The 26,575-nt window shown below is 39.4% G+C and overlaps 1 protein-coding gene across 3 annotated transcripts; it reads right to left on the bottom strand.

Moving 5' to 3' along the window:
* Nucleotides 1–5: 5 nt before the first annotated feature.
* On the bottom strand, nt 6–26,438 carry kdm5c (lysine demethylase 5C). 3 transcript variants are annotated; one of them, XM_065247484.2, is made up of 29 exons: nt 25,904–26,438; nt 23,896–24,046; nt 23,709–23,786; nt 23,478–23,600; nt 23,014–23,184; nt 21,755–21,889; nt 20,164–20,220; nt 18,464–18,584; nt 18,091–18,338; nt 14,798–14,884; nt 13,036–13,194; nt 12,752–12,871; nt 12,504–12,662; nt 12,237–12,418; nt 11,940–12,102; nt 11,737–11,856; nt 11,006–11,200; nt 10,296–10,477; nt 9,590–9,714; nt 8,188–8,420; nt 7,690–8,075; nt 7,473–7,611; nt 7,178–7,357; nt 6,927–7,046; nt 6,070–6,837; nt 1,755–1,806; nt 1,448–1,647; nt 1,111–1,275; nt 6–872 (listed from the first exon to the last, which is right to left on the bottom strand). In XM_065247484.2, the coding sequence occupies exons 2-29, from the start codon at nt 24,040–24,042 to the stop codon at nt 864–866; spliced, it is 4,824 nt and encodes a 1,607-aa protein (XP_065103556.1). In that variant the 5' UTR covers nt 24,043–24,046; nt 25,904–26,438; the 3' UTR covers nt 6–863. The 3 variants fall into 3 exon arrangements, with proteins under 3 accessions (XP_065103556.1, XP_065103557.1, XP_065103558.1); XM_065247485.2 differs by lacking the exon at nt 14,798–14,884 and having other exon boundaries at nt 25,904–26,436; XM_065247486.2 differs by lacking the exons at nt 14,798–14,884; nt 20,164–20,220 and having other exon boundaries at nt 25,904–26,436.
* Between the last annotated feature and the right edge of the window lie 137 nt (nt 26,439–26,575).

Here is a 26,575-nt window from a genome sequence, read left to right as displayed (position 1 = left end):
GCTCCTAAAACAATTCTAAACTTTTATTTTTCTAACAAGAGTGAAAAGAAAGGCAACATTGAAATGAAAATGTTTATACACAAACTCACGACAGTGCGTGTCTGCAATAGCATTACCAATAATAATAATAATAATAATATAACAATAATAACATAATTATTAGAATCCCAGCGACAAAAGATGGAGTTAAAGTGAGGTTTTGTACAGTTCTGTGAAGAGGATACAGCAGATAGTTTAACATAAAACAACAGAAGCAAAGAAAGAAAATGACAAAGATAAAGCAAAACTCAGGGAGGAAAGAGACTATGCAAGTAACCTGTCTTAGGAAAGTAGCACCAGAACATAAATGCCTTTATCTTCACCGTCACACTTTTTCCAAAATATTGTACTAGTTTATTTCACAACGTCGAGCCTCCCTGAACAAAATGCAAGACTCAGTACAAAAGGAATACAGGTAATATCATGGCATCTCTTGCCAAACATCCTCCTCTGCCCGACCATCATATCTGTTTGTCTATACCTGGACAAATCGTATTATGCAGCACGTGGCTGTGTTAACAGTCACAGTTTGAAACACTTACATCATAAGGACAGCAGGGACAAATCCCCTCATATCCCTCTGAAGATCAGAGATCTGCACTTCACACTGTTAAGGAATGGGGTGTGAAGTGTCAAAAACGTTGGCGGGGTTGAGGATAGGGGGTACAGTGGTTAGTATACGAAAATGGGGAGTCAATTTGATGGGTTGAAAATAAAGTTAATGTGAGCTTATTAAATCTGGAGAAGGAGCCCGAGCCTTGCATTTGTCCATCTCTGGTTCTCCATTCAACAACCATCTGCCCCTCCACAGCTTCAGGAGGACATCACAACATCTGAAAGAGAACAGAAGAACATTACAGAAAACTATAACACTGACAAAGCTTTACTTTAAACCATGTGTGGTAGACATGGGCAAAGCAACACACAAAAGCATATATGCTATGTAATGGCTACTGGAATCAGCTGGATTACTGCAGTCTCTTTCGCTAAAGCTGGCATGCACACGCTACATAAACTAATAAATATATTCATGAGCTAAGCTGACAAGGTTTGTTAGACAGGATTGATTACCTCTGCATCGATCTCTAGCGATGTGTGTTTGACCGGTCTGGTTTTCTTGCTTTCAGAAGCCTCTGTGGATTTAGGTTCACCATCAACCTTCTGGCTTTTCCTCTTCCTCTTTGAGTCTTTCGACTTGTTGCCACGACCTGAGCTTCTCTGCTCCTGCAGTTCAATCTGCAAAACATGATGCAGAGTCAAGTAACTTATAAACACAGCTAAAAATTTAGGGCAAGAATCATTTCATGTATAAAAAAAATGAAAAAATAACTTTTAACTGCGTTTTGAGCTGAAGCTTTTTAGTAAGAATTCAATTCAATCTGGCAACTCGAGACTCTCTCTCTCTTACCTGTATAAGTGTATGAAGAGCATCACGGGGTGGATATGATGCTGCCTGTAGGATCCGGTAAATTGTGTGCATCTGATCAAGCGTGACCTCCAGCAGGTCTCCTTCTAGCTGAAGTTCCTCCAGCTGTGTTCTTGTGGATGATGTCAGCTCGAGCACCGGCCCTTTAAGACAAGGCACCAGCGACACCAAAGACTCCACCCCTGATGAGGGAGAGAGAGGCGAAAGATAGTAAACAAGGTTGAAAGGACCAGTAAACACATCTGAAACGTATATCATGAAACAGTTACTGGTATATAAATAAACTAACCTGTAACCTCACTAATGCTTGACTTCCTTGAAGTTCCATTCTCACAGCCAGACTACACAGGAAGAGACAAAGATGATGATTTAAATGAACTCTTACCATCTTTTAAATTCTCCAGTATCATTTAAAAAAAGGGAAATCAATGAAATGTACTCTGTATTTAGGTGTTGATTCTATAGAGTATTTTACAACAACCCAAAAGTCGAGGCAATAATATGCAGTTAGTTACTTATATACAGCCCCAGGAGTGTTTTTGCAATTCCAATTTTTATATTCTAGGAAAACATGTTTTTTAAGCTACTAGTAAGGGCCCTATGATTTTCATGATGCAGAAAACCGACAGAACTCTGGGTAGTGTGGGATGAAATTTTGATTAACTTGCTTATTTACAACAAAGTCCCTTTAGGAAAGTCACACCCCTAGGTGGCCATGTTTGCAACGTCTCCATGCAGTTATTTCAGTCATGCGAGACTAAAGTCCTGTCTACTTGAATGGCAAAAAACAGATCTCTAAAACAATGTGCAAACTTCACAATTAAATAACATATTTCTGACCAACAATTAAATCTGACATCACATGAACCATAATGTCCGTTTCTTGAGCTTAAATTAAACTTAACACATTTTCAAAGGTCATTTTAGCTAATGCGCATGTGCACAGGTTGGCAAGCACTCAATCAATATAAAGTACAATCTCGCCCATTGAGTCTTCAGATTCGTGTTAACACAAACAGCCAGCAGACACAGAGTTAATGCGCTATTTGCAAGGGAAGGTAACTGATATCAGTGATGACCCGCTGGCTTGGGGGCGGAACAATGAGGCAAGATATTGGCCGTTTCGTTGCATTTGCAAGTCTTATTTCATAACATTAACAATTATAAAGTTGACTTGTATTCTTTGTCAATCATACATTGTTGTAATATGCTTATGACTTGCAAATGTCTGAAAAAAATAAACCAGGCTTAATGACATATACAGCCGCGACCTCCGGAGGCTGCAGCCTTCCGATTGAGAAACGGCCGTTCTCTCTTGGTCACAAAGTTGCGAAAAAGTATCAATCTGCGCTACCAGTACACAATCAGAATGCGTTTGCAGCGTGGCTGGAAACATTATAACCCCAAAACGGTTTCTCACTTGTTGTTTCATGAGTGGAAGTGATACAATAAACACACAGATATGCGCCGATCACCTGGGTGCTCAACTCCAGCATCCACCAAAATGGCAAAGCACATACGCACAGTTGCTTCACATTTACTTCACATCGCGTCTAAAACCCTGCAAAAAATTTGACCGCTCCGCTTTCCTCCTCTTCAAAGCGCGTGGGCACTTCAGAGCGTCTTTCTTTGCTACGAAACCGAAGCATTGCTTGACGCTGTGAAGACAACCCACCGGCAGAGAAAGAATTTGGCGCCTATGAGCACACACGATTGTTCAAATCTGTATATCTGAACCTCGTTTACATTTTTATTAGGGCTGGGACGAGATTAATCACGATTAATCGCGTACAAAATAAAAGTGATTTTTTGCATAATACGGTATATGAGTGTGTGCTGTGTGTAATTATTATGTACATATAAATACACATACATTCATGTTTATATATATATTTATTTATTTATATTCTATATAAAAAAAATCTGACATGAATATATGTATGTGTGTGTGGTTAAATATACACAATAATTACACACAGTACACACACATATATTATGCAAAAAATAACTTATTTTGTATGCTATTAATCGAGATTAATCTTTTCCCAGCCCTAATTTTTATATTTCAAAATATATGTATGCTTTATGTATAAGACCTATATGCATCAGTGTTCATGTGCACATGCGTGCATGCATAGTATATCACTATCTGAAATATTGCCAGACTGTGTTACAGGGACGCACAACTCGTTCCCTTCCCATGGGGAAGTACAGAAGATATAAGCATTTAAAGCGAACAGTTTAGCACGTGTGCTTAAAAAGTCTAGAATTTTATGATATTCTCCTACACTACACAGAAAATAATATGGCTTTTTTTCCAGAAAACTTATTGCATAAAATAATTTCAAGCTCTTTCAATCACCTGTATCTATGCATGTATATTTTTTTAAACTTTTGGGGCCTTGAATTTTTCCCCCTGATTCACAAACTTTCAAGGATTTCAAGAACCCGTGAGAACCCTGTTCATCCTAATCCGACCCTCATCAGATTTGGCCATAACTGAATCCCATCTAGCCAGAACTAAAGCAGCCATTGAGCGTTGCATTGTCCCCTATTTATAGTAATAGGAGTACTCAAATCTTGTTAAATCCAATATCTTTGTCTACATGTACCAAATATTTTCCTCTTGTTGGAATACTCACAAGTATGTCATTTCAAATGTAAACATTTAATGAATTGTACCCAAACTGTATAAGTGATATTTTACCATAAGCACAAACATTAACTCAATAACCATAAGTACTAGGGATGCACCGATAAAAAAAATCTGTGCGAAACTGATATTCATTTACTTGACAGATATCGATAGTTTTGCCATTTACTCGTTTCAAATGATTTTGTTAAGTGCAGATCATAAAGAGTGCAACCAGTGTTTCCCACAGATCTGAAATTTACTTGTGGTGGTAGCTGGTGAAAAGGGCAATCATTATTATCCACCGACAAAAAATGGTCTACTATACATGTAACAAAGAACTAATAATGTGTGACACACCACAATACTTTGATTTATTAAACATTAATATTAATTTCACATTATAGTTCATTAATCTAACCACCCCAAACTTTTTTTGCCATAAACAAAGCTGACACTGTTTGTCAAAGCACCACGAAAACACTTGATGTTTTTGCACTGATATATGAAGCAATTTGATGACCCCTTTTATCAAACTCAATTATATACAATACTATGTATACTATAGCCTATATAGACAGTGCAGGTCTATAGATTATAAATGTGACTGATGTTATAATGTTAATAACTTCTATAAGATAGGCACTTTTACTGCTTCTGCTTTCTATTTCTCTTTTGCCAATTAAAAAAAGCTTAATCCACTAATTATTTCAGATTTAAAAGTCTACTTGCTGTCCCGATGACAGACTTTACATTACAGCTTTGCGTTTTTTATATCCTGAGTCAGCTAGAGCTTTGCTCATTCAGTATTAGCACTGTTTTTTGCTACAATCTCTGTGCAAACTGTTTAGATTTTAGTAAAGATATTGTCTATTAATAGCAAGATTGTTAAAAAATGGGATAAAGAAAATGAAGCGGCGCGTGGTCGTGACAAGAGCCAGTTGCTATCGCCATAGAAACCGGAGGCACGCTGAAACAGCACTCAAGCTTTAGCGCGGTAGCGCTCACGGCCGTTCTCCGATCGACTCGGGTTTTACACACAATATTAATCAGACTTGGGACCCGAAGTAATGAACTAGGACCGACCCGGACCCATCTGACCATTTAAAATATAAACCCGGAACCGTACGGGTCCCGCGTCCTCAGTGAAGACCTCTAATGGTAAAACTCTGCTCAAGTTCAGAAACATGAAAGGATACAATGTGACACTGAGGTTGCTTCGCGTCGCGCCCAATTCATTGAGAAACAGAGAGCACGTGAACGGACACTCAACCGGAGAGACACAACGTGCTTGCACGCAAAATGAAGCCAACTTAGATGCTATAAACACATATGCACATAAGCATATGCGACCATTTTGGTCGCAGTGTGTTCCCTGGCTGCTCCGTAATATGTGCTGCAGCAGTTGATCCAGTTTGCCGCGCTGGAGTTTATGACCCGTGCATCATCTTCACGGTCACCCGACCTCTCTCTCTCTCTCTCTCTCTCTCTCTCTCTCTCTCTCTCTCTCTCTCTCTCTCTCTCTCTCTCTCTCTCTCTCTCTCTCTCTCTCAAACACGGGTCATCCAGTCGAGTTCAGAAAATACGGAAATTCGTAAAGTGATTTTTTTTTTACCTGGGCGGGTCGCAATTTACCTGGGCGCAGCGCCCAAGTAGAGCCTATGTATGGGAAACACTGGTGCAACACTGTTGTCATTATGAACCAATTCATCGTCTGACTATTTAAAAACAATAGTGGGGAAAATGTTTTTTTTTTCTGCCAATACGTTTGATACATCGGTGCATCCGTAATAAGGGAACCACAGAATCAAAAAACATGTAAAGAAAAATGTAAAGAAAAAGAATCTGGAATTTTTTAATGGATTTCATAGGGCCCTGGTAACAGTAATGAAAGCATAATAAAACTGTCTTAAATCTGTAACAAATAAAACACATGTACTAGAGTTTTATGAATGACAGTCATCTCCCTCACCTGTATGCCATTAGTAGCCTTCTCTTCACTCTTTTTTGGCGAGCTCACGTCCTCTGTCAGATCAATAACACTGTCTTCTGTTTCCTCTGAGTCCGACAGCACTATTACAGCCTCTCCATTATATTTCTTTTTCTCCTCCTGATCTTCCTCTTTTATACTGTGCATTTCGTCCTTTACTTGCTGCAGTGTCTCTAGTGCCGCCTGCACCTCTGGAGTGTCAAGTGCGTGTTTGGCTCGGCCTTGCCAGTTGATGGCTCTCTCTGTAAGACACTGTAACGCCTCGCCCTCTGGCAGACGCACCGGTAACCTCTGCAGCGCCACCAGCAGTGCTAGAATAGTTTCCAGGCGTGGCCGCCGGGATCGTTGGCACCGCGGACAAAGGAAACGAGTGTTCCACTCCCACCAGCAAAGTGGTTTAGATGGGTCTGTGTCGGGGGAGGCCAGAAGTGACGGAAAGGGGACGCAACCTCCGTGAAACCAGTCTTTGCAAAGGTGGCACCGATGAAGCAGCGGGTGGGGTGGACCACCACACATGCACACTGATTGGCTAGAGGTAAGAGAATGGGAGGAGCCACCGTTTTGCAGCATAGGGCTGTCCGAGTTAAGGGGCGCGTCAGTCTCCATGGAGTCGCTTTTTCTCCTTTCTGTTTTTCTGTCGTTCTGGTCATCCTTGGATCCTTTTCCCAGGCCGGGTTTGGCTAAATTGACCTGCTGGAGGCGGAGGAGGGCTTCTTTCTCCAGACGCTCGCCCTCTTTGAATGCCATTACCTGGTATAGATGACAAAAACTCTTTGGTCAAAGCTGCACATTTCCAGATTTTATTTGCATGTGACAAGATCAATTGCACGTAAACTTACAATAGCTCCAGGGTCTCGGAGGTCCTGAGCAGTGAGACCTAACACGTTGACGTCCGTGTCTGCTTCTGTGTCTAGCGAGTTCTCCCTCTTCTTGCTTTTCTCAACACATGGACACAACACCTGCATGCAACAACAGAGCCCAAGACGGTCAAATAAAAAACTGGACACGGTAAACCATTATAGTGGAATCCAAGGAAAAGATAAAACTATAGCCCCTTTAAGACGACAACATGAAGCATCTTTCTCATCACCTCCAGTAAACTGTGTTGGCTGTTCTTCTTCAGGAAGGTTTTGCTGGCTTTCTCTCTCCAGGAATGAGCGCTTGCCACCTGTAGCTCCAGCTGCTTCAGCTCCTCCATCTTCACCGGCAGGTCCCGCCCGATGGCCACCAAACCCTCCAGATCATCCAGACACGGGTAGTGCTCACCGTTCTGCCCGCAGAGAGGACAAGTTATGCACATTGTGTCATATCTATGCTTTTGTGTTGTTAACTGCGCTAAAGTAAAACTTTATTATTTTTTAATATTTTTATTCTATAACTTCTACCTGGATTTCCTCCAGATCAGTGACCCAGGCACGAGCTCGACTCAGGCAGGCCTGCAGGGACAGGATGTTTGGCAGCTGGACTGGAATTAACTGGGCCTCGTTCACGATGGCCTCCAGTGTAGAAAGATGATGTTTCTGCCTGCTCACACAGAAAAGATTTATAGCAGGAGAGGAAGACAAACAAAACTGGATGCTTATGGTTTTTTAACGAACTCACCTGTCCTCCAGACATATCTGAGCTTTTTCCTCCCAACGCTCCGCTATGGTCAGTAGCTCCTGCAGTTCAGCCATGGCGGTCTCCACTGACAAGCTCTGTGGTACATTACAACCCGCCTCCATCAGGTTCCTCAGCACATCCAGAGTCACCTCACTCCCCTCCGGTCCTAACGTCCGCCTGACCTCTCCCAGCCAGCGACCCTGCTCCTGCAGCCCGCTCAGGAGCTCACACGCTGGAGCAATGACTGGCAGAGATGCTCCCTCCTCCAGGAGAGCCTGGATCTCAGGTGGTGCGGGAAGAGGAGACTGCTGCTTCCACTCGCCCTTGGTGCTGTTAACCAGAACTTGTGCACGTGAGTCAAACTCCTCGATTTTCTGCAAAACAGCCTGGTGGAGAACAGAGTACAGTTTTTATGGGAGGCTCACAGATGTCTTTAGCTTACTGTAGGTCAGGTTAGGACACAATATCTGGGAGTGAAATGCATTATTTTAATCTTACCTGCACTTCCCTCAGCTGTGTTATAACACATGGCAGGTTCTGCATGGTGTCCACCAGGTTCCTCAGTTCCTCCAGACTCATTCTTCTGCTCTGACTGCCGCTGAGGAGCTCCGCGCTGCTGCTCTCACACTTGTGTATATCCGTGAGAACGGCATTGAGACGCTGGAGGAGCTCATTACTGGGAAACTTCTTCTCAGCTGCCTCTGCTTTCAGAACCTCCAGATCTTTAATTCCTGAAGAAAGTGACATTACTTTAGGAAAATCATACATTTGACTTTCAGTTTACATTATTTTTTGTATGCATCAATGTGATACCTATTTTGCACAGAGGATGTTGACTACTTTTCTTAACTCTTAACGTGTGTCTAGTGAATAGTTGTCTTGTGCTTTGTTGCGAGACCAATGAGATTAATGGGCTGTTTACACTTGGTATTAAGATGTGTTTTCATCAATCGGATCACAAGTGGACGAGAGAGACACATTACGTTTACACCTGGTATTTAAATCCGTCTCTTTTGTCCACTTTCGACCGCTTCTGTCCTGAATACTGTGAGGGGGTGGTCTGTGAGATGATGGGCAAGTCTCTGTGCTGTCATTCAAACCCGAGCGGGAGTAATTATGAGTTTATATGGACGCAAACTAATATTATGTCGGTGTCCACTGCTTGTTTAGCAATTATACATGCTGCACAGTGTTTTGTACGTGTGTATGTAAGAGCTTTCTCTGAATTTTCAGCGCAATTGATGAAATAGGATCGCGCAACTTTCACATGCTTTCAAAACGAAACTACAGAGATCAGCCGCTTTAGTTTTATCAATGAAAGGCTAAAAATAGCGCTGTTCACCGTCTGTTCAAGCCAGAAGTCGAAAAAAGATGTAAATCTTGTGTTTAATATCTCAGATTAGATAAATGGGTGGAGAGAAGGCGGTCGCGTGTGGCTGTTCGAACACATTCAACCACATTTGCGTTCCGCAACTCAAAAGCGATCCGATCGAAAGTGGTTTCGACTACCTCTGGATGTGGTTGAAAGTGGTCGAAAGTGGACGCGTTCAAACGTTTTGAACACCGTTTACAACTGGCATTAACGTCGTCCACTTGTGATCCGATTGACGAAAACGCATGTTAATGCCAAGTGTAAACAGCCTATTTGTTTAAATAAGCTCAACTTGTGTTTAACTGAAGGAAGTAATTTACAAAATTAAGATAAGTAAATTATAAAAAAACTTAATTTGTAGGGTAAACTGCTTAATGCAATTAGAAGGCCCACTAACAAACATGTTTGATCAAAGACTGTAGCATTTCTTTTAAACTACTCGACTAATTGTCCAAATACTCCACTGAACTGTAACGAAAAAAAAAAATCCTGCAGTGTGTCATGCTTTCCAACAGTAAATGTTGTTACCTATTTTGTTGCCGCCTTCCCGCTCGAGGGCTTCCTTCACTCGGTTGGCCCATGAGTCAAAAGATTCAGCACGAACTTTAAGCCTATGTAACATGGCCAAAAGCTCGTCCAAAGTATAGCGATACCTGCACAGAGAACCAATGAATCCTGTGATTCTACAGGTCTACAAATATATACCAGTAAGAATACTGAAATGCATATTCAAGGGATAGTTTACAAAAAATGAGTTTCTTGTTGTACAGTTGACCTGTCTACACTCCTGTAGGATTCTCCCGTATTTTACCATTCTATCCCGCAATATCCAGTTTAAATAATTTCCCGTATTTCTCCCATATTATAAATCTTTTTATAAAATCCCACTGCCCTTGTTTGATGTATGCATACGGCAGTATTTTGTAACATATCATATGCAAGAGAGCCATACGATATACCCATCCATTCCTTTGCATGGTAGTGAAAACAGGGAGGGGGGAATTTCCCTAATTTTCAAATCCCAATGTTGACCGGTATGCTTCCATAGTAGAACAAGCAAATAATATGGAAGTCAATGGGTACCGTCAACTGTGTGCCTTCCATCATTTGTCAAAATATCTTTATTTGTGTTCAACAAAAGAAACTCATACAGGTGTAGAACAACATGTTAGTGAGTAAATGCCACTTTTTATTTTTGGGTGAACTATCCCTTTAAACTGCAGTATAATTTTACCTGAGGTAGAGTTTTTCAGTGGGGCAGGAGCAGAGGTCCTGGGCGTGGTAGAGGCAGACGAGACGTTCGGTGCAGTTCGAGCACGCAAGGGCCGACAGGAAGCAGGTGGTCTTACACTTGTCACATTGCCTCTCATCATCGGGCAGTAACTCAAAGGCCTCCCTTTCCGCTTCCTTTATGCCCTGAGAGATGACATCAGAGTGCATATAGCCAATCAGCATTCAAAGAGACTTGAGTACTAATGAAACAGCATTTATGGGTATTATGGGCACCATCTGAACATAAAAATGATTTTAATTAATTTATCCATGCATATATTCAAAGCAGGTAGTTTTTGACTTTAAAAAAATTAACTTAAGAAACTAAATAAATGTTAGCAAATAAGAAACCAGTTAGTTGTTAATAAACCAGGAACGGCACAAGACTGATAAACATGCACTTTTGGCTTTTAAATACAGGTGTAAAAATGCAAACTAAATTACAGTGAAAACCCGTAATGTGTCTAAAACAAAATGGAAGTGACCAGAGCATAAACTTCAATAAAAAAGCTACTTTTTTCCCCTCACCATTTTACTTGTCCCTGACTTGTACTGTAGTTTCCTACAGATATTTTTAACTCCTATTTATCCTGCTATATAAATCAGCCAATCATTATCAATCTCTAATCAAGCGGCCCGCCCCCTTTATGCAAACTCTCATCCCGCTCTCACGCTTTCCAGTAGGCTTTTGCGCAGTTTCCTCTCCTCCTGCACGATGATAAACATTTCCCTGTGTGTGGCAGCTGCGAGGTTCAGATCCAGCTTTTCTGGACAGGCAGCCATCTTGCAGGTGAGCTCCTCTTGAGAGAACACACAGTAACGTCTCAGCTGCCGGTAATGTTCAATACAGTCTCGCCCCATAGGCAGCTGACACAGAGACAGAAAGACAGAGAGACCTTGAGCATACTGTCTTATGACATAGCTAAAAATAATATTATTTTGTGTATTTGGTCAAATGCAATGTGTTTAGGTCATTACGACACGTTATTTTCCACATTGCGTACATCACTGTTGCTCCTATATGCCCCATCTTTCTAAGCCATGTCGATTTTTTACAAAGCTTATCGTTCAGAAAAGCAAAGTGTGCTATGATTGGCCACCCATCCAGGGCATTGTGATTAGATGATTATGTCGGTAATGTTACACCCTTACCAATACACAGAGTTTGCCAACATGGTGGCGGCAGCGACAATACTATAGGGAGAATAAAAGTTATGCCTAATTTCTTTGCATATATATTTGGGCGGTGTAGTGCAAATCTTTTCATGGGGTGATGTAGATATGTGGGGGCATGTTTATGGATTATCTATACGCACATACAGCTTTTAACACTCCAAAGACAAAGGTAAACATGAAATCGCATCACATGACCCCTTTGAGATAAGGAGATGCACTGTATTTACCCAGTCTGCAGTGCAGAAGTTAACAGCTTCAGCAAAGTTATATCCCTGATTGAAACCGCTGTGATAGGCTCGAGGAAACGTAATGACAAACTCCCCGGCACACTGATTGGTCCGTACCACCTGTCATTTAAAGGTAAATAAAGATAAATGAGATGGGTACACATTAATAATATAAATAAAGAGCGTTTGTGTGCGTCACAAACCGGCACTCCGTGGGACATCAGTATATTTGGGTTCATGATGGTGACGAGTTGGTGCAGCAGGTCCGGCTGATACTCAAAGAGTTCAGGTGTGAGTTTCTTCATCACCTCCTCTAACTTCTCTGCAGATGAGGATGGTACACCGTACCATGTTTTTGGCTCACCCCTAAAACAAAAAGACGTGTGAAATCAATAAAATCATCTAGAACAATCTATAACAAAATGCAGGGGTCTCTCAATATTTAAACGTTTATGAATGAGTTTAGAAACACTTTAATGTTACACCCTTCTGTGTATTACCAGTGTAAATAATTGATGGAGTAACTCCAGTGGTCCTCTATGTGCCAGCAGAAAGCAGAGAAAACCATGCCCACATACAGCCATGGCACTTTCATGCCCGAGATATCGGCATTGATGTGACACAATACTGACTGCTCCAACACTGGCATAACGTTTAGATTCCAACCGCTGCGGGCATATTCCTACAACAGGGACAGGGAGACTTTAATGTGACTGCTTTGTTGTTGTGCACCAAAATTGAGAGAAATTTTAAAAACAATAAATAACCTCTTCATCCGGTGATAAATGTCTCTTCCCATTGTTGACAGGGAAACCACTACCGAATTCTTTCGAGTGAATGTCCGCCCCATATTCAACAGTTACATCTTCCTCAATACTGCTAACCAACCTCCAAAACTCCTTCTCCACCAGCTCTGTGGGAACCATCTGAAACAATCCCATACACAAAAACATGACATTGCTACCGTGCCACAAATAAACTGATGTGTGTATGGGGTGACAGTATGGACACTCACATGGACAGGCATGTTGAAGTAGTCGGCTTTGAAGGTGTCGGCCATCTCGCCAAAGCTCTGTAACGTGTACTCGCGCGTGGCCTGCTCGAAACCAAACGCCTCTGCAGGCTTTTTGCACTCCTACACAGAGAATGTGCGTTTAGGCTGAATGTCCATACCGAGAATTACAAGCCCACTCACACTTGGATAGCATATTTCAGTGTTTATGCATTACACAGTATTTTTTTTACGTGTTTAACTGATTTTCTAACAAAAGCAACAATATTTTCTCAGCTCTTTCTCACCTCTGCTATACATTTGGGACAGCGCCAGTTGCCCTTGGGTGGGTCAGTGAGTGGAGGTAACAGACAGAACGTGTGGTAATTATCATCACATCCATCACAGAGTAGCAACTTCTCATCCTCGTCCCCGCGTCCACACATCCGACATACAAATGAGTCCACCTGATAAGAGAGGTTATAGTTAGGATGTGGTGGACAAAGATTTTTGCTCCTAAAATCACATTCTTAAGTTTAAATAAATGAGTCGTATATATGTTCATTGAGAAAAAATAAAATGCAACAATAAACATTCAAAACCTTAGTCCAAATCCAACATTAATGGCCAATATAATATTGCTAGACTAAACTTTTATTTTGAAAATGCAATCCTTGGGGTTTATGCATCCCTGACTGTTTACTGATTGAGGCGCATTTAAATCAGAGGTTGCGTTAGACATTTTCATTGTCCGTCATTTTGACATATAAATTGTGTCATAATTAATTATTACCTGTCATTTCATATTTTAGTGGTGATAATTTTGTTTTCATTCACTTTTTATTTTTAATCATGAACTTACATGACGAATACGTAAAACTTAAGTTCAAATAGACCCCTTAATTCTCTACGTCACTGTGATGTCACCCAAAACATAAGTAGGAACTCATCGCAGGCGCGCTAAAAGTTTGAGGTTTTGACTTTGTCATCTTGTTGTGTTTTTGGCTGCCAGAATAGAAGAAACAGCAATTTTGGTTCAAAACTAAAGTTATAAAGGATCCCGGCAGGCTTTCCTTCACAGAAATCAAGACGACAATTGTGGTTGAATGCAATACGCCGTGGACAGAGACTGGATGGAAATGATCATAAATAATGCTTGTGTTTGCAGTACACACAAAATCGAGTGAATTTACAAAAATAGCTGTGAAAGTCCCGCAAAATCAGTGACTGTACATATTCAGACAGTTCTGAACCTTCTTCTGCATCCATGTTTATAAATCCATCCAAAAGGATGATGAATTGCCAACATTGCGCCCGCAGCTCTTTTTGCCTCCAGCTAAGCCCCGCCCACCCTGAGACTAGGGATGCTAAACAATTAATCGCGATTAATCGTTAGCAGAATAAAAGTTTTTGTTTAAATGGTAAATGGACTGCATTTATATAGCGCTTTTAACGGACCTATGGCCATCCAAAGCGCTTTACAAGTTTGCCTCACATTCACCCACACATTCATACACCGACGGCGGTGTCAGCCATGCAAGGCGCCAGCCAGCTCGTCGGGAGCAGCTGGGGTTAGGTGTCTTGCTCAAGGACACTTCGACACTTGGTCCAGTGGAGCCGGGGATTGAACCACCAACCTTCCGGTTTGTAGACAACCTACATGAACCACTAGGCCACTGCCGCCCATCACATATGTGTAAACGGTGTATAATAAATATGTATATATAAATATGAACACATTCATGTATAATTTTAAGAATTTTTTTTATATATTAAGTATTTATATTTATATATAATATAAATTATACATAAATATACAAATGTATATACACATGTAAACATTTCTAAAACATATACATGCATGTGTGTACATTTATTTATACAAAGTTATTACACACAGTTCACACACATATGATGTACACAAAAAAATTTATTCTGCTAACGATTAATCGCGATTAATCGTTAAGCATCCCTACCTGAGACGTTGCAATGTTTACAAACTTTTAAGGGGTCTATGTGTGTATTTTTTGGTGAAGAGAACAGATGAACAGAGGCTGTGCATCACATTACCTGTTCAACATCACATGAAGCAGATGAATGAATGTTAGTTTTTTTCCGCAGTGACAGCGGAGGCAGTAAAACACGAGACCTTCGTGTCTGAGCAGGCAAATATGAAGACAAAAATACAACGGCGATAAAAATTTGAACAATCATTATACAATAAATTACCCTCAGTGTAATCTGTAATGGGTTAAATTGAATGATGGCTTTCTATTTATTTCGTCACTGCTTAAAAAACAAATACGGAAAATTTTGGTTAACGCGACCTCTGATTTACACATACATGCGTTATATCTGTACATGTGACATCTATACAAAATGTCAGTGTTCGGCATGCAATAATAACGTGACGCATGGACGGGTTTCACGCATGTCTGCGTATTTTCGTAGTCAACAAAACTGATTACTCCAATGTATAGTTGCTACATAATTTACAAAAGTTGCAATGTAGCTTCACGGGTTTAGTTTAAGATACCACAACATTTAATAATATTTTGTATACATGTTCAACTAGGGCTGTAATGATAAATCGTGTGTCCCATTAAAAAGACCTGTCTAAAATCGATTCTGTGTTTCATGCACAGCTTGTATGTACTATACAGGGAACTACACTAACCTTTTCCACTGGTGGCACGTGCGCTACCACATTTTCAGTTACTGGCGCAAAATATGATTTGGTCGCACATATTTTTTTGAAGTTATATTAAGGCGCTCTGGATAATAATGAACAATAATGAAACTGTATTGCATACAGATATGCTTTTTATTTTACTTGCCATCTTTTAAACCTCATGCCTTCTTGTTTTCTTAAACGTTGCAGTGTTTCCCACAGATCTGAAATTTACTTGTGGTGGTAGCCGGTGAAAAGGGCAATCATTACCCACTGACAAATAATGGTCTACTATACATGTGACGTAGAACTAATAATGTGTGACACAACACAATACTTTGATTTATTGAAAATGAATATTAATTTCACATTATATTTCTTAATCTAACCACCCCAAACTTTCTTTGCCATTAACAAAGCTGACACTGTTTGTCAAAGCACCACGAAAACACTAACTGTTTTGCACTGATATATGAAGCAATTAGACCCCTTTTATCAAACTCAATATAAATACAATACTATGTATAGTATATTAATAGACAGTGCAGGTCTATAGATTATAAATGTGACTGATGTTATAATGGTAATAATTTCTATTAGATAGAGCAGAAGCAGTAAAAGTGCCTATCTTTCTATTTCTCTCTTGCCGATTTAAAAAGCTTAATCCACTCAGTATTTCAGATTTAAAAGTCTACTTGCTGTCCCGGTGACAGACTTTACATTGCTTTGCTCGTTCAGTGCAATGGGCTTGACATTAGCATTGCTTTTTTGCTACAATCTCTGTGCAAACTTAATATGGATATGGTTTTAGAAAAGATATGGTTTATTAATAATAAGATCATTAAAAAAATGTGAGAAAGAAAATGCAGCGCGTGTTCGTAACAAGAACCATCGCCATAGAAACCGGAGGCACGCTGAAACTGCACTCGAGCTTTAGCGCGGTAGCGCTCATGGCCGTTTTCCGATCGACTCGGGTTATAAACACAACATTAATCAGACTTGGGACCCAAAGTAATTAAACTAGGACCTAACCGAACCCGACCGAACATTTAAAATATAAACCCGAAACCATACGGGTCCCGCGTCCTCCGTGAAGAAAGACCTCTGCTCAAGTTCAGAAACATGGAAGACACTGCACTTGCGTCGCACCTAATTCATTGAGAAACAGCTGAGCACGCAAACGCACACTGATAGGGAGAGACACGACGTGCTTTCACGCAAAATGAAGCCAACGTGTTGAAGGCTCAGAGCACGTTATAAAACGTATTCTTAAAATCCACATTTCTGTTTTAATAAATGCTCATAGTAAATCATAGCATATTGTCTAAAACATTAGGTAGCACATTTGCGACCCATTAAAAATTAGGGTCGCAACGGCAGTTCAAAAGGTCGCATATGCGACCATTTTGGTCGCAGTGTAGTTCCCTGCTATAGGGTTTTGGTCAGTAAGAAGTCCTTTTCAATCTAAAATCATTATGGTCGTTTATAACGTAAATTTAATAAAGCAACACTCGTTAAACAAAATCATTCAAAATATTCTTTATTATCATGAAAATACCTGAAACATCTGAAGAACGGCGATATAAATATTCTTATAGACATTTCCTGGAATAGCGTTTGTAATGCTACTTCTGTGGCACAATTGGAGTTTCTGCATGAGATCGCCCTCTTGCTTTTGAACGTGGTGGCATTCCACCGTAATTCATTTAACTCTTTCCCCGCCATTGACGAGATATCTTGTCAATTAAGAGAAAACGCTTCCCCGCCAATGACGAGATTTTCCGTCTTTCCGCAATACCGCTATTATCCACCAGGTGGCACCCTTCCGCAACTTTTTAAAACCGGAAGTATTGCCCTATGGCAAGCTGCTGCATGTCCGTGTCTGTTTTAAAGATCGCTCTGAATGGGATCTCTATGAAAAGTCCGTCACAAAAATGTAATTATCTCTGCTATTTGCTCAAAATATGGTGTTTTTGCAGAAACCTACCCATATTCAAAAGCTGATTGCAAAAGAACCACTAAAGGTAGGATGAAACGGTTTTTTTGGTTTGAATGCAGAGGGTCTGTTCTTTCATTTGGTATATTGTATGTTTATTTAATTAAAGAAGAACATTTTCTGGAAGGCATTAAACTTTGGTGAAAATCATGAAAAACGCTGGCGCTGGCTGGCAACTTTTTTTAAAAACGCTGGCGGTGAAAGAGTTAAATTCATTCATTGAGAAAACGCGCATTTGCAAGATTAAACGTTACAGCCCTATGTTCAACTTATGAAATGAGGCTGAGCAAATTACGAGAATTTTCTTTTTTCGGTTAACTATTACTAAAACTTGAAATCTTTTTAAATAAATGTAAAGTCACCATATGATACAAATGTGTTCGTTTTCCCTTGATGTCCATGTATAGATGTTAGGCAAGTGTTTATTGAGCCCTAAAAATTATGTCAAAGATTATGGGGCTTCCTAAGTAAGCTTTGTATGTGCTCCCCAGCAATTCATTCAATGTTCATTTTTGTTACTATACCTTTAAATCTTTATCTAAAATATATATTTAGTTTGAATGTCTGTGGTACTCTCCTTATAAAATGTTTTCTCCACAAAGCTATGTTATTGTAGATGGTTACCTGGGTGCTGTATAAAGGACCACAACTAAAACCAAATAAATATGTGAAGTGGACAATAAGCCTCAAACTTACAAACTGTGGGTTACTGAGGTTGCGTCTGAGCCTCATAGTCATCTTAGTGCAGGGTTCATCGACGGGGTCTTTATCAATGCGACTTTTATCGTCATCAACGTCCTCCTTGATGATGAGGTTTGGGGGCGGTGGGGGAATGTCAGGGTCTAATTTTGTGACTGGTGTGTCTGCAGGTTCCTCCTTAACAGATGAGGCTGAGCTGTCCCTCACAATTACTGTCTGTGGTACCATCTGTGTCAATTCACCATCTGCAAATAAATCATGTAACATTATAAACAACTGTCACGTTTTTAAGGATATGATCATATTTTTTCATATAGCGAAGTCATTGCCTTACGACCACCAAAACATGCATCAAAACCACAACTCTAACCTTTCTTTCTTGTTTTGTCTCGAGCTACAAGACCAAGGCCCATCATTTTAGGTCCTGCCCCATAGATCTGAAGCTTCTTAAGCTCTGGGTTCTTCTCTATGTCCTCCTCTGTAGGCTCCGGCTAGTGGATGAAAGTGAAAGTCAGTAAGGAAACAATGGAACAGAGGTGAAGTTATTTCGGTACACACAGATTAGCTTCAAAGAGCCTTCCTCTTTCCACTAAGTTTATTAGTCAGATTCACATTTAAAACCTGGTTTGGCACAGAACGTGACTTCCTGTATACTAAACATGGATTTTACATTAGGTTGCCCTTATGCTGAAGAAGTAACTTTCTTTTAGTCTCTACTATTTTTGATTTTGCAAAACATTTTCACTTTCCTCAAACAATCCAGATGTATCATTGAAAAAGCTAAATGGTTGAGGCACTATTAAAGACCGTTAAGCAGAAGCACACATGCATGAAGTTAGTTTCGTGCCAGAGCTCACAGTTTAACAGTTCAATAATCACTGAAAAGCAAGATATGACACATCTGTCAGGATTTACTACTAACAGGGCTGGGCGATGTGGTAAAAACTAATATGATAACTGAAAACTGATCTATATTTAATTTACATACATTTTGAGTTTAAAAAAAATTCTATAATCAAAAGTGGATCCAAAATGTTTTATGCAAACATAGCATGATTAAAAAAAAATAATATGAAGAATACAGGCACCATTTAAATTATGCTACATACAGTGACATTTACCCATTTTTCATGAACTGTCAGTTCAATAAGCTTACAAAATAATTCAGGCTTACCCAACTTGCAGTTTTTAACTCAAAGAGATCGTTCACACAGAAATTAAAATTTTGTCATCATTTACGCACCGTCATGTTGTTACAAACCTGCAAAAGTGTATTTTCTTCTGCTGAACACAAATGAAAATTTTCTAAAAATTGTTTGTATCCAAACAGATCTGGGGCACCATTGACTTCAAAATATCTTCATTTGTGTTCAGCAGAACAAAGAAACTGGAACAACTTGAGGGTAAGTAAATGAAGTTTAAATCGGAAATGTTAAATAAATATTTGCAATGAAAAAATAAAAAATGGCTGCTATATTCTGCCCCAGCAAAATTTTAATCTGTACTTAATGTACGACCAGTGCTAACTGCTTAAACATTTCAAAAACATAGAATCAAGGATAAAAATTACAGCATGGAAAAGTCTGTAAAAAACAATAAATGCAGAATGACTCTCTATGTTACATTAGTAAAACCTTAACTTATACTCCATAACACAAAGCTTTCGCTACATTTTCACTAAAGCAAAAATAAACAACTTGAGATGACAAAATGAACACAGATTGAACAGTATGAACCAGCCATCAAGAAAGCAGCAGCAATAAACAAGATCATATATTAGTAAATAAAAAGCATCCCGAAGAGGGGCAACTACATCCACCACCAGAGGAAATGCAAGCCAACATTGGCAAGACAAGCGAAGTGCATTAGATGACTGAGGTAAGATGGATGCACAGAGAGAGAAGAGAAACAAGTTTGATTTTCCTACTATAGATTAGATACCCAGCTAAGCGTGAACGACAGCAAAAGGTCGAACTGGTGTTTTAGAGATCACCATGTTAGCAAAAGCGAAAGAAAGAAAGGGAAAAGAAACCAGAGAAGTCGAGAGAGAGAGCAAGAGCGAGGCAGTACCGAGGAGATGTGTTGAGAGCCGGTTGTAAGAGGGTGGTGGGTTGGATCCTCTGGACCCTGCATGGGGAGACAACAACCATAACAAAATGGATTCCAGAGAGAGAACACAGCGGGGAAATAAAAACAACAACCATGTACGACAGTCAAAGTCTGTGCCACTTTTGAAATGTAAAGACGGACTTTTCATAGACACGATACAGAAATGAATCCTTTTTATCGATCGATTACTCACCGTCTTGCTGTGCCAAACCTGTCTGGCTTTCTTCCGTCGACCAGAAAGGAATGTTAGGCCAAAATCTTTGCCATTAACAGCCTTGGGGTGTTTACACAACAAGGGTGTACTAAAAACTAAAATTCCTTTGCGTTTTTCGAGTACAGAGGACAACACTGATCATAGGATTTCTGTTTACACCACGTTAAACGACTTAAAACACTGTAATACACATGCGAGGCCAGTAGTTGGGGATGTCACGTGTATGACATCACCATTTTCATGAATTCGCATTTTTGTTGTTTACAGTGGCATATTTTTCAAAAACCTGTATTCTGACACTCATTTTTAAACGTTTGTATATGCGGCTCCAAAAACGCTGTTGTCAAGTAACTAAACGGCCAAAATGAGTAAAAGGTTTGTTGGGAAAATGGCACTTCAGTTACCATTGACTTTTATTGTACGTAAAACGACCACAAATTTTCCACAGATCTGAAGTCATATAAAAACCCTAGTAAACTCTTTGCATGTATAAATTAATGCAAAAAAAAAAAAAAAAAAAGTAATTCCATCTAGCTGTTTAGTTGTTGTAATAAAGCATTTGTAACTATGATAAAAATTACTTCAAGAGAAATCAAGAGGTTTTGTTTCTCAGATTAAAGAAAGCTCAAATGTGTCTACGTGTGCGTATTTGGTGCTATTTTATTATCAACAATGCTATGAATCCATTGACCAAGCTAACAGGTAGGCAAATTAAAACACCAAACACCCGCAAAATATAACACTGGGAAACTGCTGCAATGAATGATGCTTGAGATGATTATGGCACTAATAAGCTATGAACATTTAGTGAAAATTTTATATGAGAAAGTAGAGAGACAAAGAACAAACTATTAAAGCATGAGGAAAAGATGCGAACACCAATGCCTTTTGATAGCACAGAGAGCAAAGCATGCTAGGAAGTGCCTTGAGAGCATGGGCAGTGCTGATTGTCCAAAAGCGCTCATACAAATCTCAGAAAAACAGGAAAAGCACATATTTGGATGGATCCATTAAACCCTAAACAGTTTTTAAATATTTAAAGCAAAGATTCAAGTTATGTGTCAGCAATCATTAAGAACATTAAAAGAGTACGGTTTGGCCCAAAATCTGATTTGCAATAATCTAAAATGCTAAAAAACTTTTATTTATAATAGTGTAAATTATGAAAAAGTATACGTTGATTTCAACATAACACACACAATTCAGTTTTAAATATTTCATATAGATGTTTCACAGTTGTTACAGTTGAATAAAATAAAATAATGCTGATTGTGAGATTCAATAACAGCATGTACATAACATGTATTGAGAATATTAAGACACAAAATCGTAACTCACCTCAGGCTGAAGGCGATTGGCTCTTCGTCCATAAGTGCTTATCTTGGAGGGCTGAACCGATTGACGGAGAGGAATGGAGTGGGGTTTGTATTCCCGATCTATATCTTCACTTTCATAAGGCCTGGGCTTACAAGGCTATAAACGCAGAATAAACACAGACATCAACTCACAGCAAGATTTGCAGTTATATATTTTTACATCTTAAATTCAATTTTGCTGTTATTTTCCACAAACACGAGAGAGCTTTCCAGTTATTACACAACAATTTTTAAAGTGGAAAAACACACAAGATCAGGGGGTGAAAAAGGTGACAAAGACACAAGTGTTCATATATATCTATATATGAAGTATAACTTGTATTTAATTTATTTATTAATATCTTTAGAATTTGAAACTGTTATCATTAGTTAATGCACCTCAAACTAACATCAATTACTGTAATGACATAAACAAAAATTAATAAATGTTTATACACATTATATTGTTCATTATGCATTTACTAAAGTGAACAAATACAACCTTTTTGTGAAGTGTTACATAAATTTGTATTTCGTATTATTCAGTACACATAAACAAATAATTCAGGGTTTGTTCTATTCACAGCCATAATACTAATTTTGTGTACAATAAACTTGTGTACAATTCGACGATCAAATCAGTGAGAAGCGGATGTGTGGCTTGCACGGTCCTCTCAAAATGAAACAGCGAGCGCATATAGCACTGTTGTTTGTGTTTCAACGGCTTAATTTAAAACTGCGGTGCTTAAATACGTGTACAAATGTTACACTTTTGTGACCACGCACAAAGCAACGTGACGTGGGCGGGTAACCTCGAATGAGAAAATACTTCGAGTTAAGTGTGTGCGCTCAATCTGCACAGACTGCTTAAACTTCGGCAGCAAATAAGGTGCATATAAATTGTAAAACATAACCTGCCAAACTGGCTACTGTTTTGACATTGTTACCACAAAAGCTGGACATAATTTTCATAATTTAATTTACTGCCACCCTGTCGCAAGACCCCCCCTCACCCCACGAATCACAATAATTAAATATTTTGGATGAAAAACGGCTAATTTCGGCGAAAGGTGACAAGTTTGCACCCCTGCGAGATAAAAGAAGACTTAAGAAACCAACTGGGATTAGGTAGAAAAATTTGGTAAAGATAATATTTTTATACCAGGAATTCTGACTAATATCAGAATATTCTTATCTTAGTTTTGGAAAAACCTCTGAACTAACAGAAGATAAACACTGTACCGGTAAACTGGCTCCAGACTGGAACATCTCAAATGGATATACGATTCTCTCATAATGTGACCTCAGAAGAGAGCCGATGTTTTTGCCTGGAGGATAACCGAGTTTCTGTGCCACACGTGCCCACCGTCTTTCTTTACTCACGGACTCAAAGCCCCCCTCCTCTGAAACAGCCTATAAATCAGAACATCCAAAACATGGATCTTACATTTATCATTAGACAAAAGAACAAATGGACAAAGTTTGAAATGTTATGAGGTTCTATTCATCTACTTTTATACTATAATTTGGATTTTAAAATATTTATAAACATTTCATTCTAACCCCTTTGTCATCAGTTCGTGCCTAGGCAAGAAACAGGACATGCAATTCGAACAACATGTCTGTCTGGCAACCAAAGGTGTAACTAAAACCATGAATCTTCTCAGAAGTCTATTAAACAATTCAGAAAAAGTTGTAGTACTAACCTTAGCCAAGCTGAACAGATCAAGAATACGTCGTTCTAAGTTGGGGATCTTCAAGGAGGACCCTTGGATCTCCCAGAACTTGGCAATTCTGTCCAGATAATTTAGCTTCACTCGCGTCTCAGCCTGAAAATAAACAGTTGTGTTACATTATGTGGTGAACGTAAGACAAGTGGATCATGTGTTACAAAATAAGACTGGTGGTTGAAGAATTTGACAAGATTCAGAACCGACCTCCAGCTCATTAAGCCTCTGAATACGTGGTGTGAAATGGAAACTGTCGACCTCTACGGCAAACGGTGGCTGCCAGTCCTGTTGCCAAAGAAAAATAAAAAATAAATTTCAAAACAAAAGCCAAAATAGAAAATAACCCAAAATTTCAAAGTAGGAAAAACTTTGCTTAAAAAAATAATATGATTACTGGTGGTGGGCGAATCTTGCATATTCCAGACTTTTCTGCTATCGGACGGATTTTGGCAATATATCCCATCGGATCTGCAAACTCCTCCCATGATGGTTCAAACACTGGACATTCGGGAGGTGGAACAAACTCGTCACCTCCATCCATTGCTCTGAATAAAAAAAAGTTATAAGGAAACATAAGGGTTAACTTGAATTAAGGAATCATAATCAATTACAGAAGAAGATTAGATGCAAAAGCCACTAAACCCCACATCTGTCAAAACTGAGAACCAACTTCTCGAGTCGGCACATATTATATGTTCATCAAATTCTTGCTAGTTCTCGTTGTGTTGGTTTAGGTTCCTAAACATGTACATGATCAAACTACACCATCTTTCATGAGAAAAAAAGTTCAGGTCACCATACCCTAGCCTAGCTTCCGAAACAGCAGCAGAGGACTCCGGGCCGGATCCGCACCGGAGCTGCTGACTTTGGCAAGAACTGGATGCGGATCTGGCCCAGAGTCGGCTGCTGTCTGGGTAGATAGCACAAAAGCAAGTGCATAAAACTATTCAAAATATGGTGCGAAACGTCCTGAAAATACAGCCCCCAAACTAGCAAACAAGTTATCGAACAAAGAAGTCTCCTGTCTCAAGTACTTTGAACCATGTAAAGACAAGCACAGTCAAGTGTGACTACAAAATTGTTGCCCTTATTGGGTAAACTTCTAGTGACGTTCCTCATTTGTAAGCTACTTTGGTTAAAAACATCTGTGACATAACTAAATTTAAATGTAAAGTAAATAAAATATCCTTTCCAACTTCAGAAATACCTAGGCTCTGGCTTTGTATTCATGTCCATCGAAATAGGGAAAAGCAGTCAAACGTGTTAATTTAGGCCTAGTCTCAAAAATACAAATAACCTTTAACAAAAAATACACTGACTTGACTGGGTTAAATGAAGCATATTGCAAACATTTATTAAATAGTTTTAATAACGCTAGTTAAAATGTTATATCTATAATAGCATCCACTGTATGAATCAGTAATATCGTCCATTTTAACGCTGAAACGGCAACAAAACGACCACGTGACTTATTCGCACACGCTTTTTTTTACCAAGCTTGTCGCAAACAATTATACTTACTACCGATACTGACTGATAAGTGTTTATCAAATATAAAGCTCAGCCTATCCTGTCTCCATCAAAAAGACCTTTGATATAAATTAAATATTATTCGGTCTGAAAGATGTTATAATAATCCATCAACAGCACAGAAATGGTGTCTAATCACTCAACACTCTTATATGGTAACATAAAGACAAAAACAAAACAAGTTTTAAATCAACGACAGGCTGAGTCTAAAAAAAAAACGTACATCGACCTAGATAGCAGTACGACATAATGACACTAACTTAAATTAACGAGATAGTGTTAAAAGCGAAACGCCAAAGAACCTCGTCAGGTTTTAAGAAAAAGACACAATCCAAAATTTCCTGTAGCTTTAGCTTGCTAACCGGCCTAAGCTCGCACGAGAGTCGAGAAAACTTTAAAATCTACATAAAATGATGGCACATACCACCAAGATGTTGTAAAGTGACTCTTTTATGACCGATTTGTAAAAATGATCCGGACTGGGGATTTGATAGGAAAGTGTTTTTATGAAAGCAGCTGGTTAGCGGTCCAGCTAATCACCAAAACAATAAAGCCTCACCATCTGTGTGTCAGCAAACTGACTGCACATCCAAAAAACAACTGATACAACAACACATTATCAATATATTGAACTATGTAAGGAATAAAAAGTTACAATGGGGCTTGATGACTTGACTTTCAAAAATAAACTTAAACATCAGGTAACGTTAACTTAAGATAATGAAGTTTGATATCGCAGATATATAACGTTATATGATAGTGTGGCAGTTAGTGATCACCTACACGACAAAACCACCATCTAACAAACCTGGTTTTGCTAATGAACACATATTTACCACAAGCAGACAGATCTGTTTGTATCTGAATCTTACATTTCTGCACTTGTGTGAGTTCTTCACTCACTGTGTTCTTCGGTGTCGCCTCGGAGTGATTAAAAAGCCGCTGTGTTTTATTATTTGTGTTTTTCGGGTGTCTTGTAAGACGATCACAGGGTCTATTGTTCGGCAGAGGGTCAGTCTCTGGGTGGCAGTGGCTCTGCGGCCTCCTCGATCAGCCCATCCCAGCACACGCACGTACACACTCGCATTCACACTTACATACACACACTCGCGGTCGGTAAGGAGGATGATAACCGCGGAGATCTTCTCATCTACCAACTCCTAAACGTCCCGTGTAAGTTGACGTTTTCGCTATAATAACCGTTTCGTCAGAGTACACGAAATCTGCGTTGTTCCCAGTGTTATTTTCCTCGTCACCTATCCCCCGTTCATCCTGTCTAAACTACACGCCATCTTGGTTTCATCACGACCAAAGCACAACTCTCTCAAGATCCATTGATCTCAGTTGGGAAAACACGCGCTTGACTGGATGCGAGAACTGTCTCATCCGTCCACGCTTCTCTTTACATGTAAACTAGTCCCTTGGACGCGTCAGTTTAAATGGAACCAGAGATAAATGCATATCCGAAACATAACAGAAAACACCTCGTATTTGTACACGTATGTAAAATGTAAATTTCACAATGTGCAATGTCGAATTTTGTG

The sequence above is a fragment of the Paramisgurnus dabryanus genome, chromosome 11 (assembly GCF_030506205.2).
Source record: "Paramisgurnus dabryanus chromosome 11, PD_genome_1.1, whole genome shotgun sequence".
NCBI classification, from domain to species: Eukaryota; Metazoa; Chordata; class Actinopteri; order Cypriniformes; family Cobitidae; genus Paramisgurnus; species Paramisgurnus dabryanus.
Note: the sequence above shows the minus strand (reverse complement) of the source record. Positions and strands in the feature narration are given on the sequence as shown.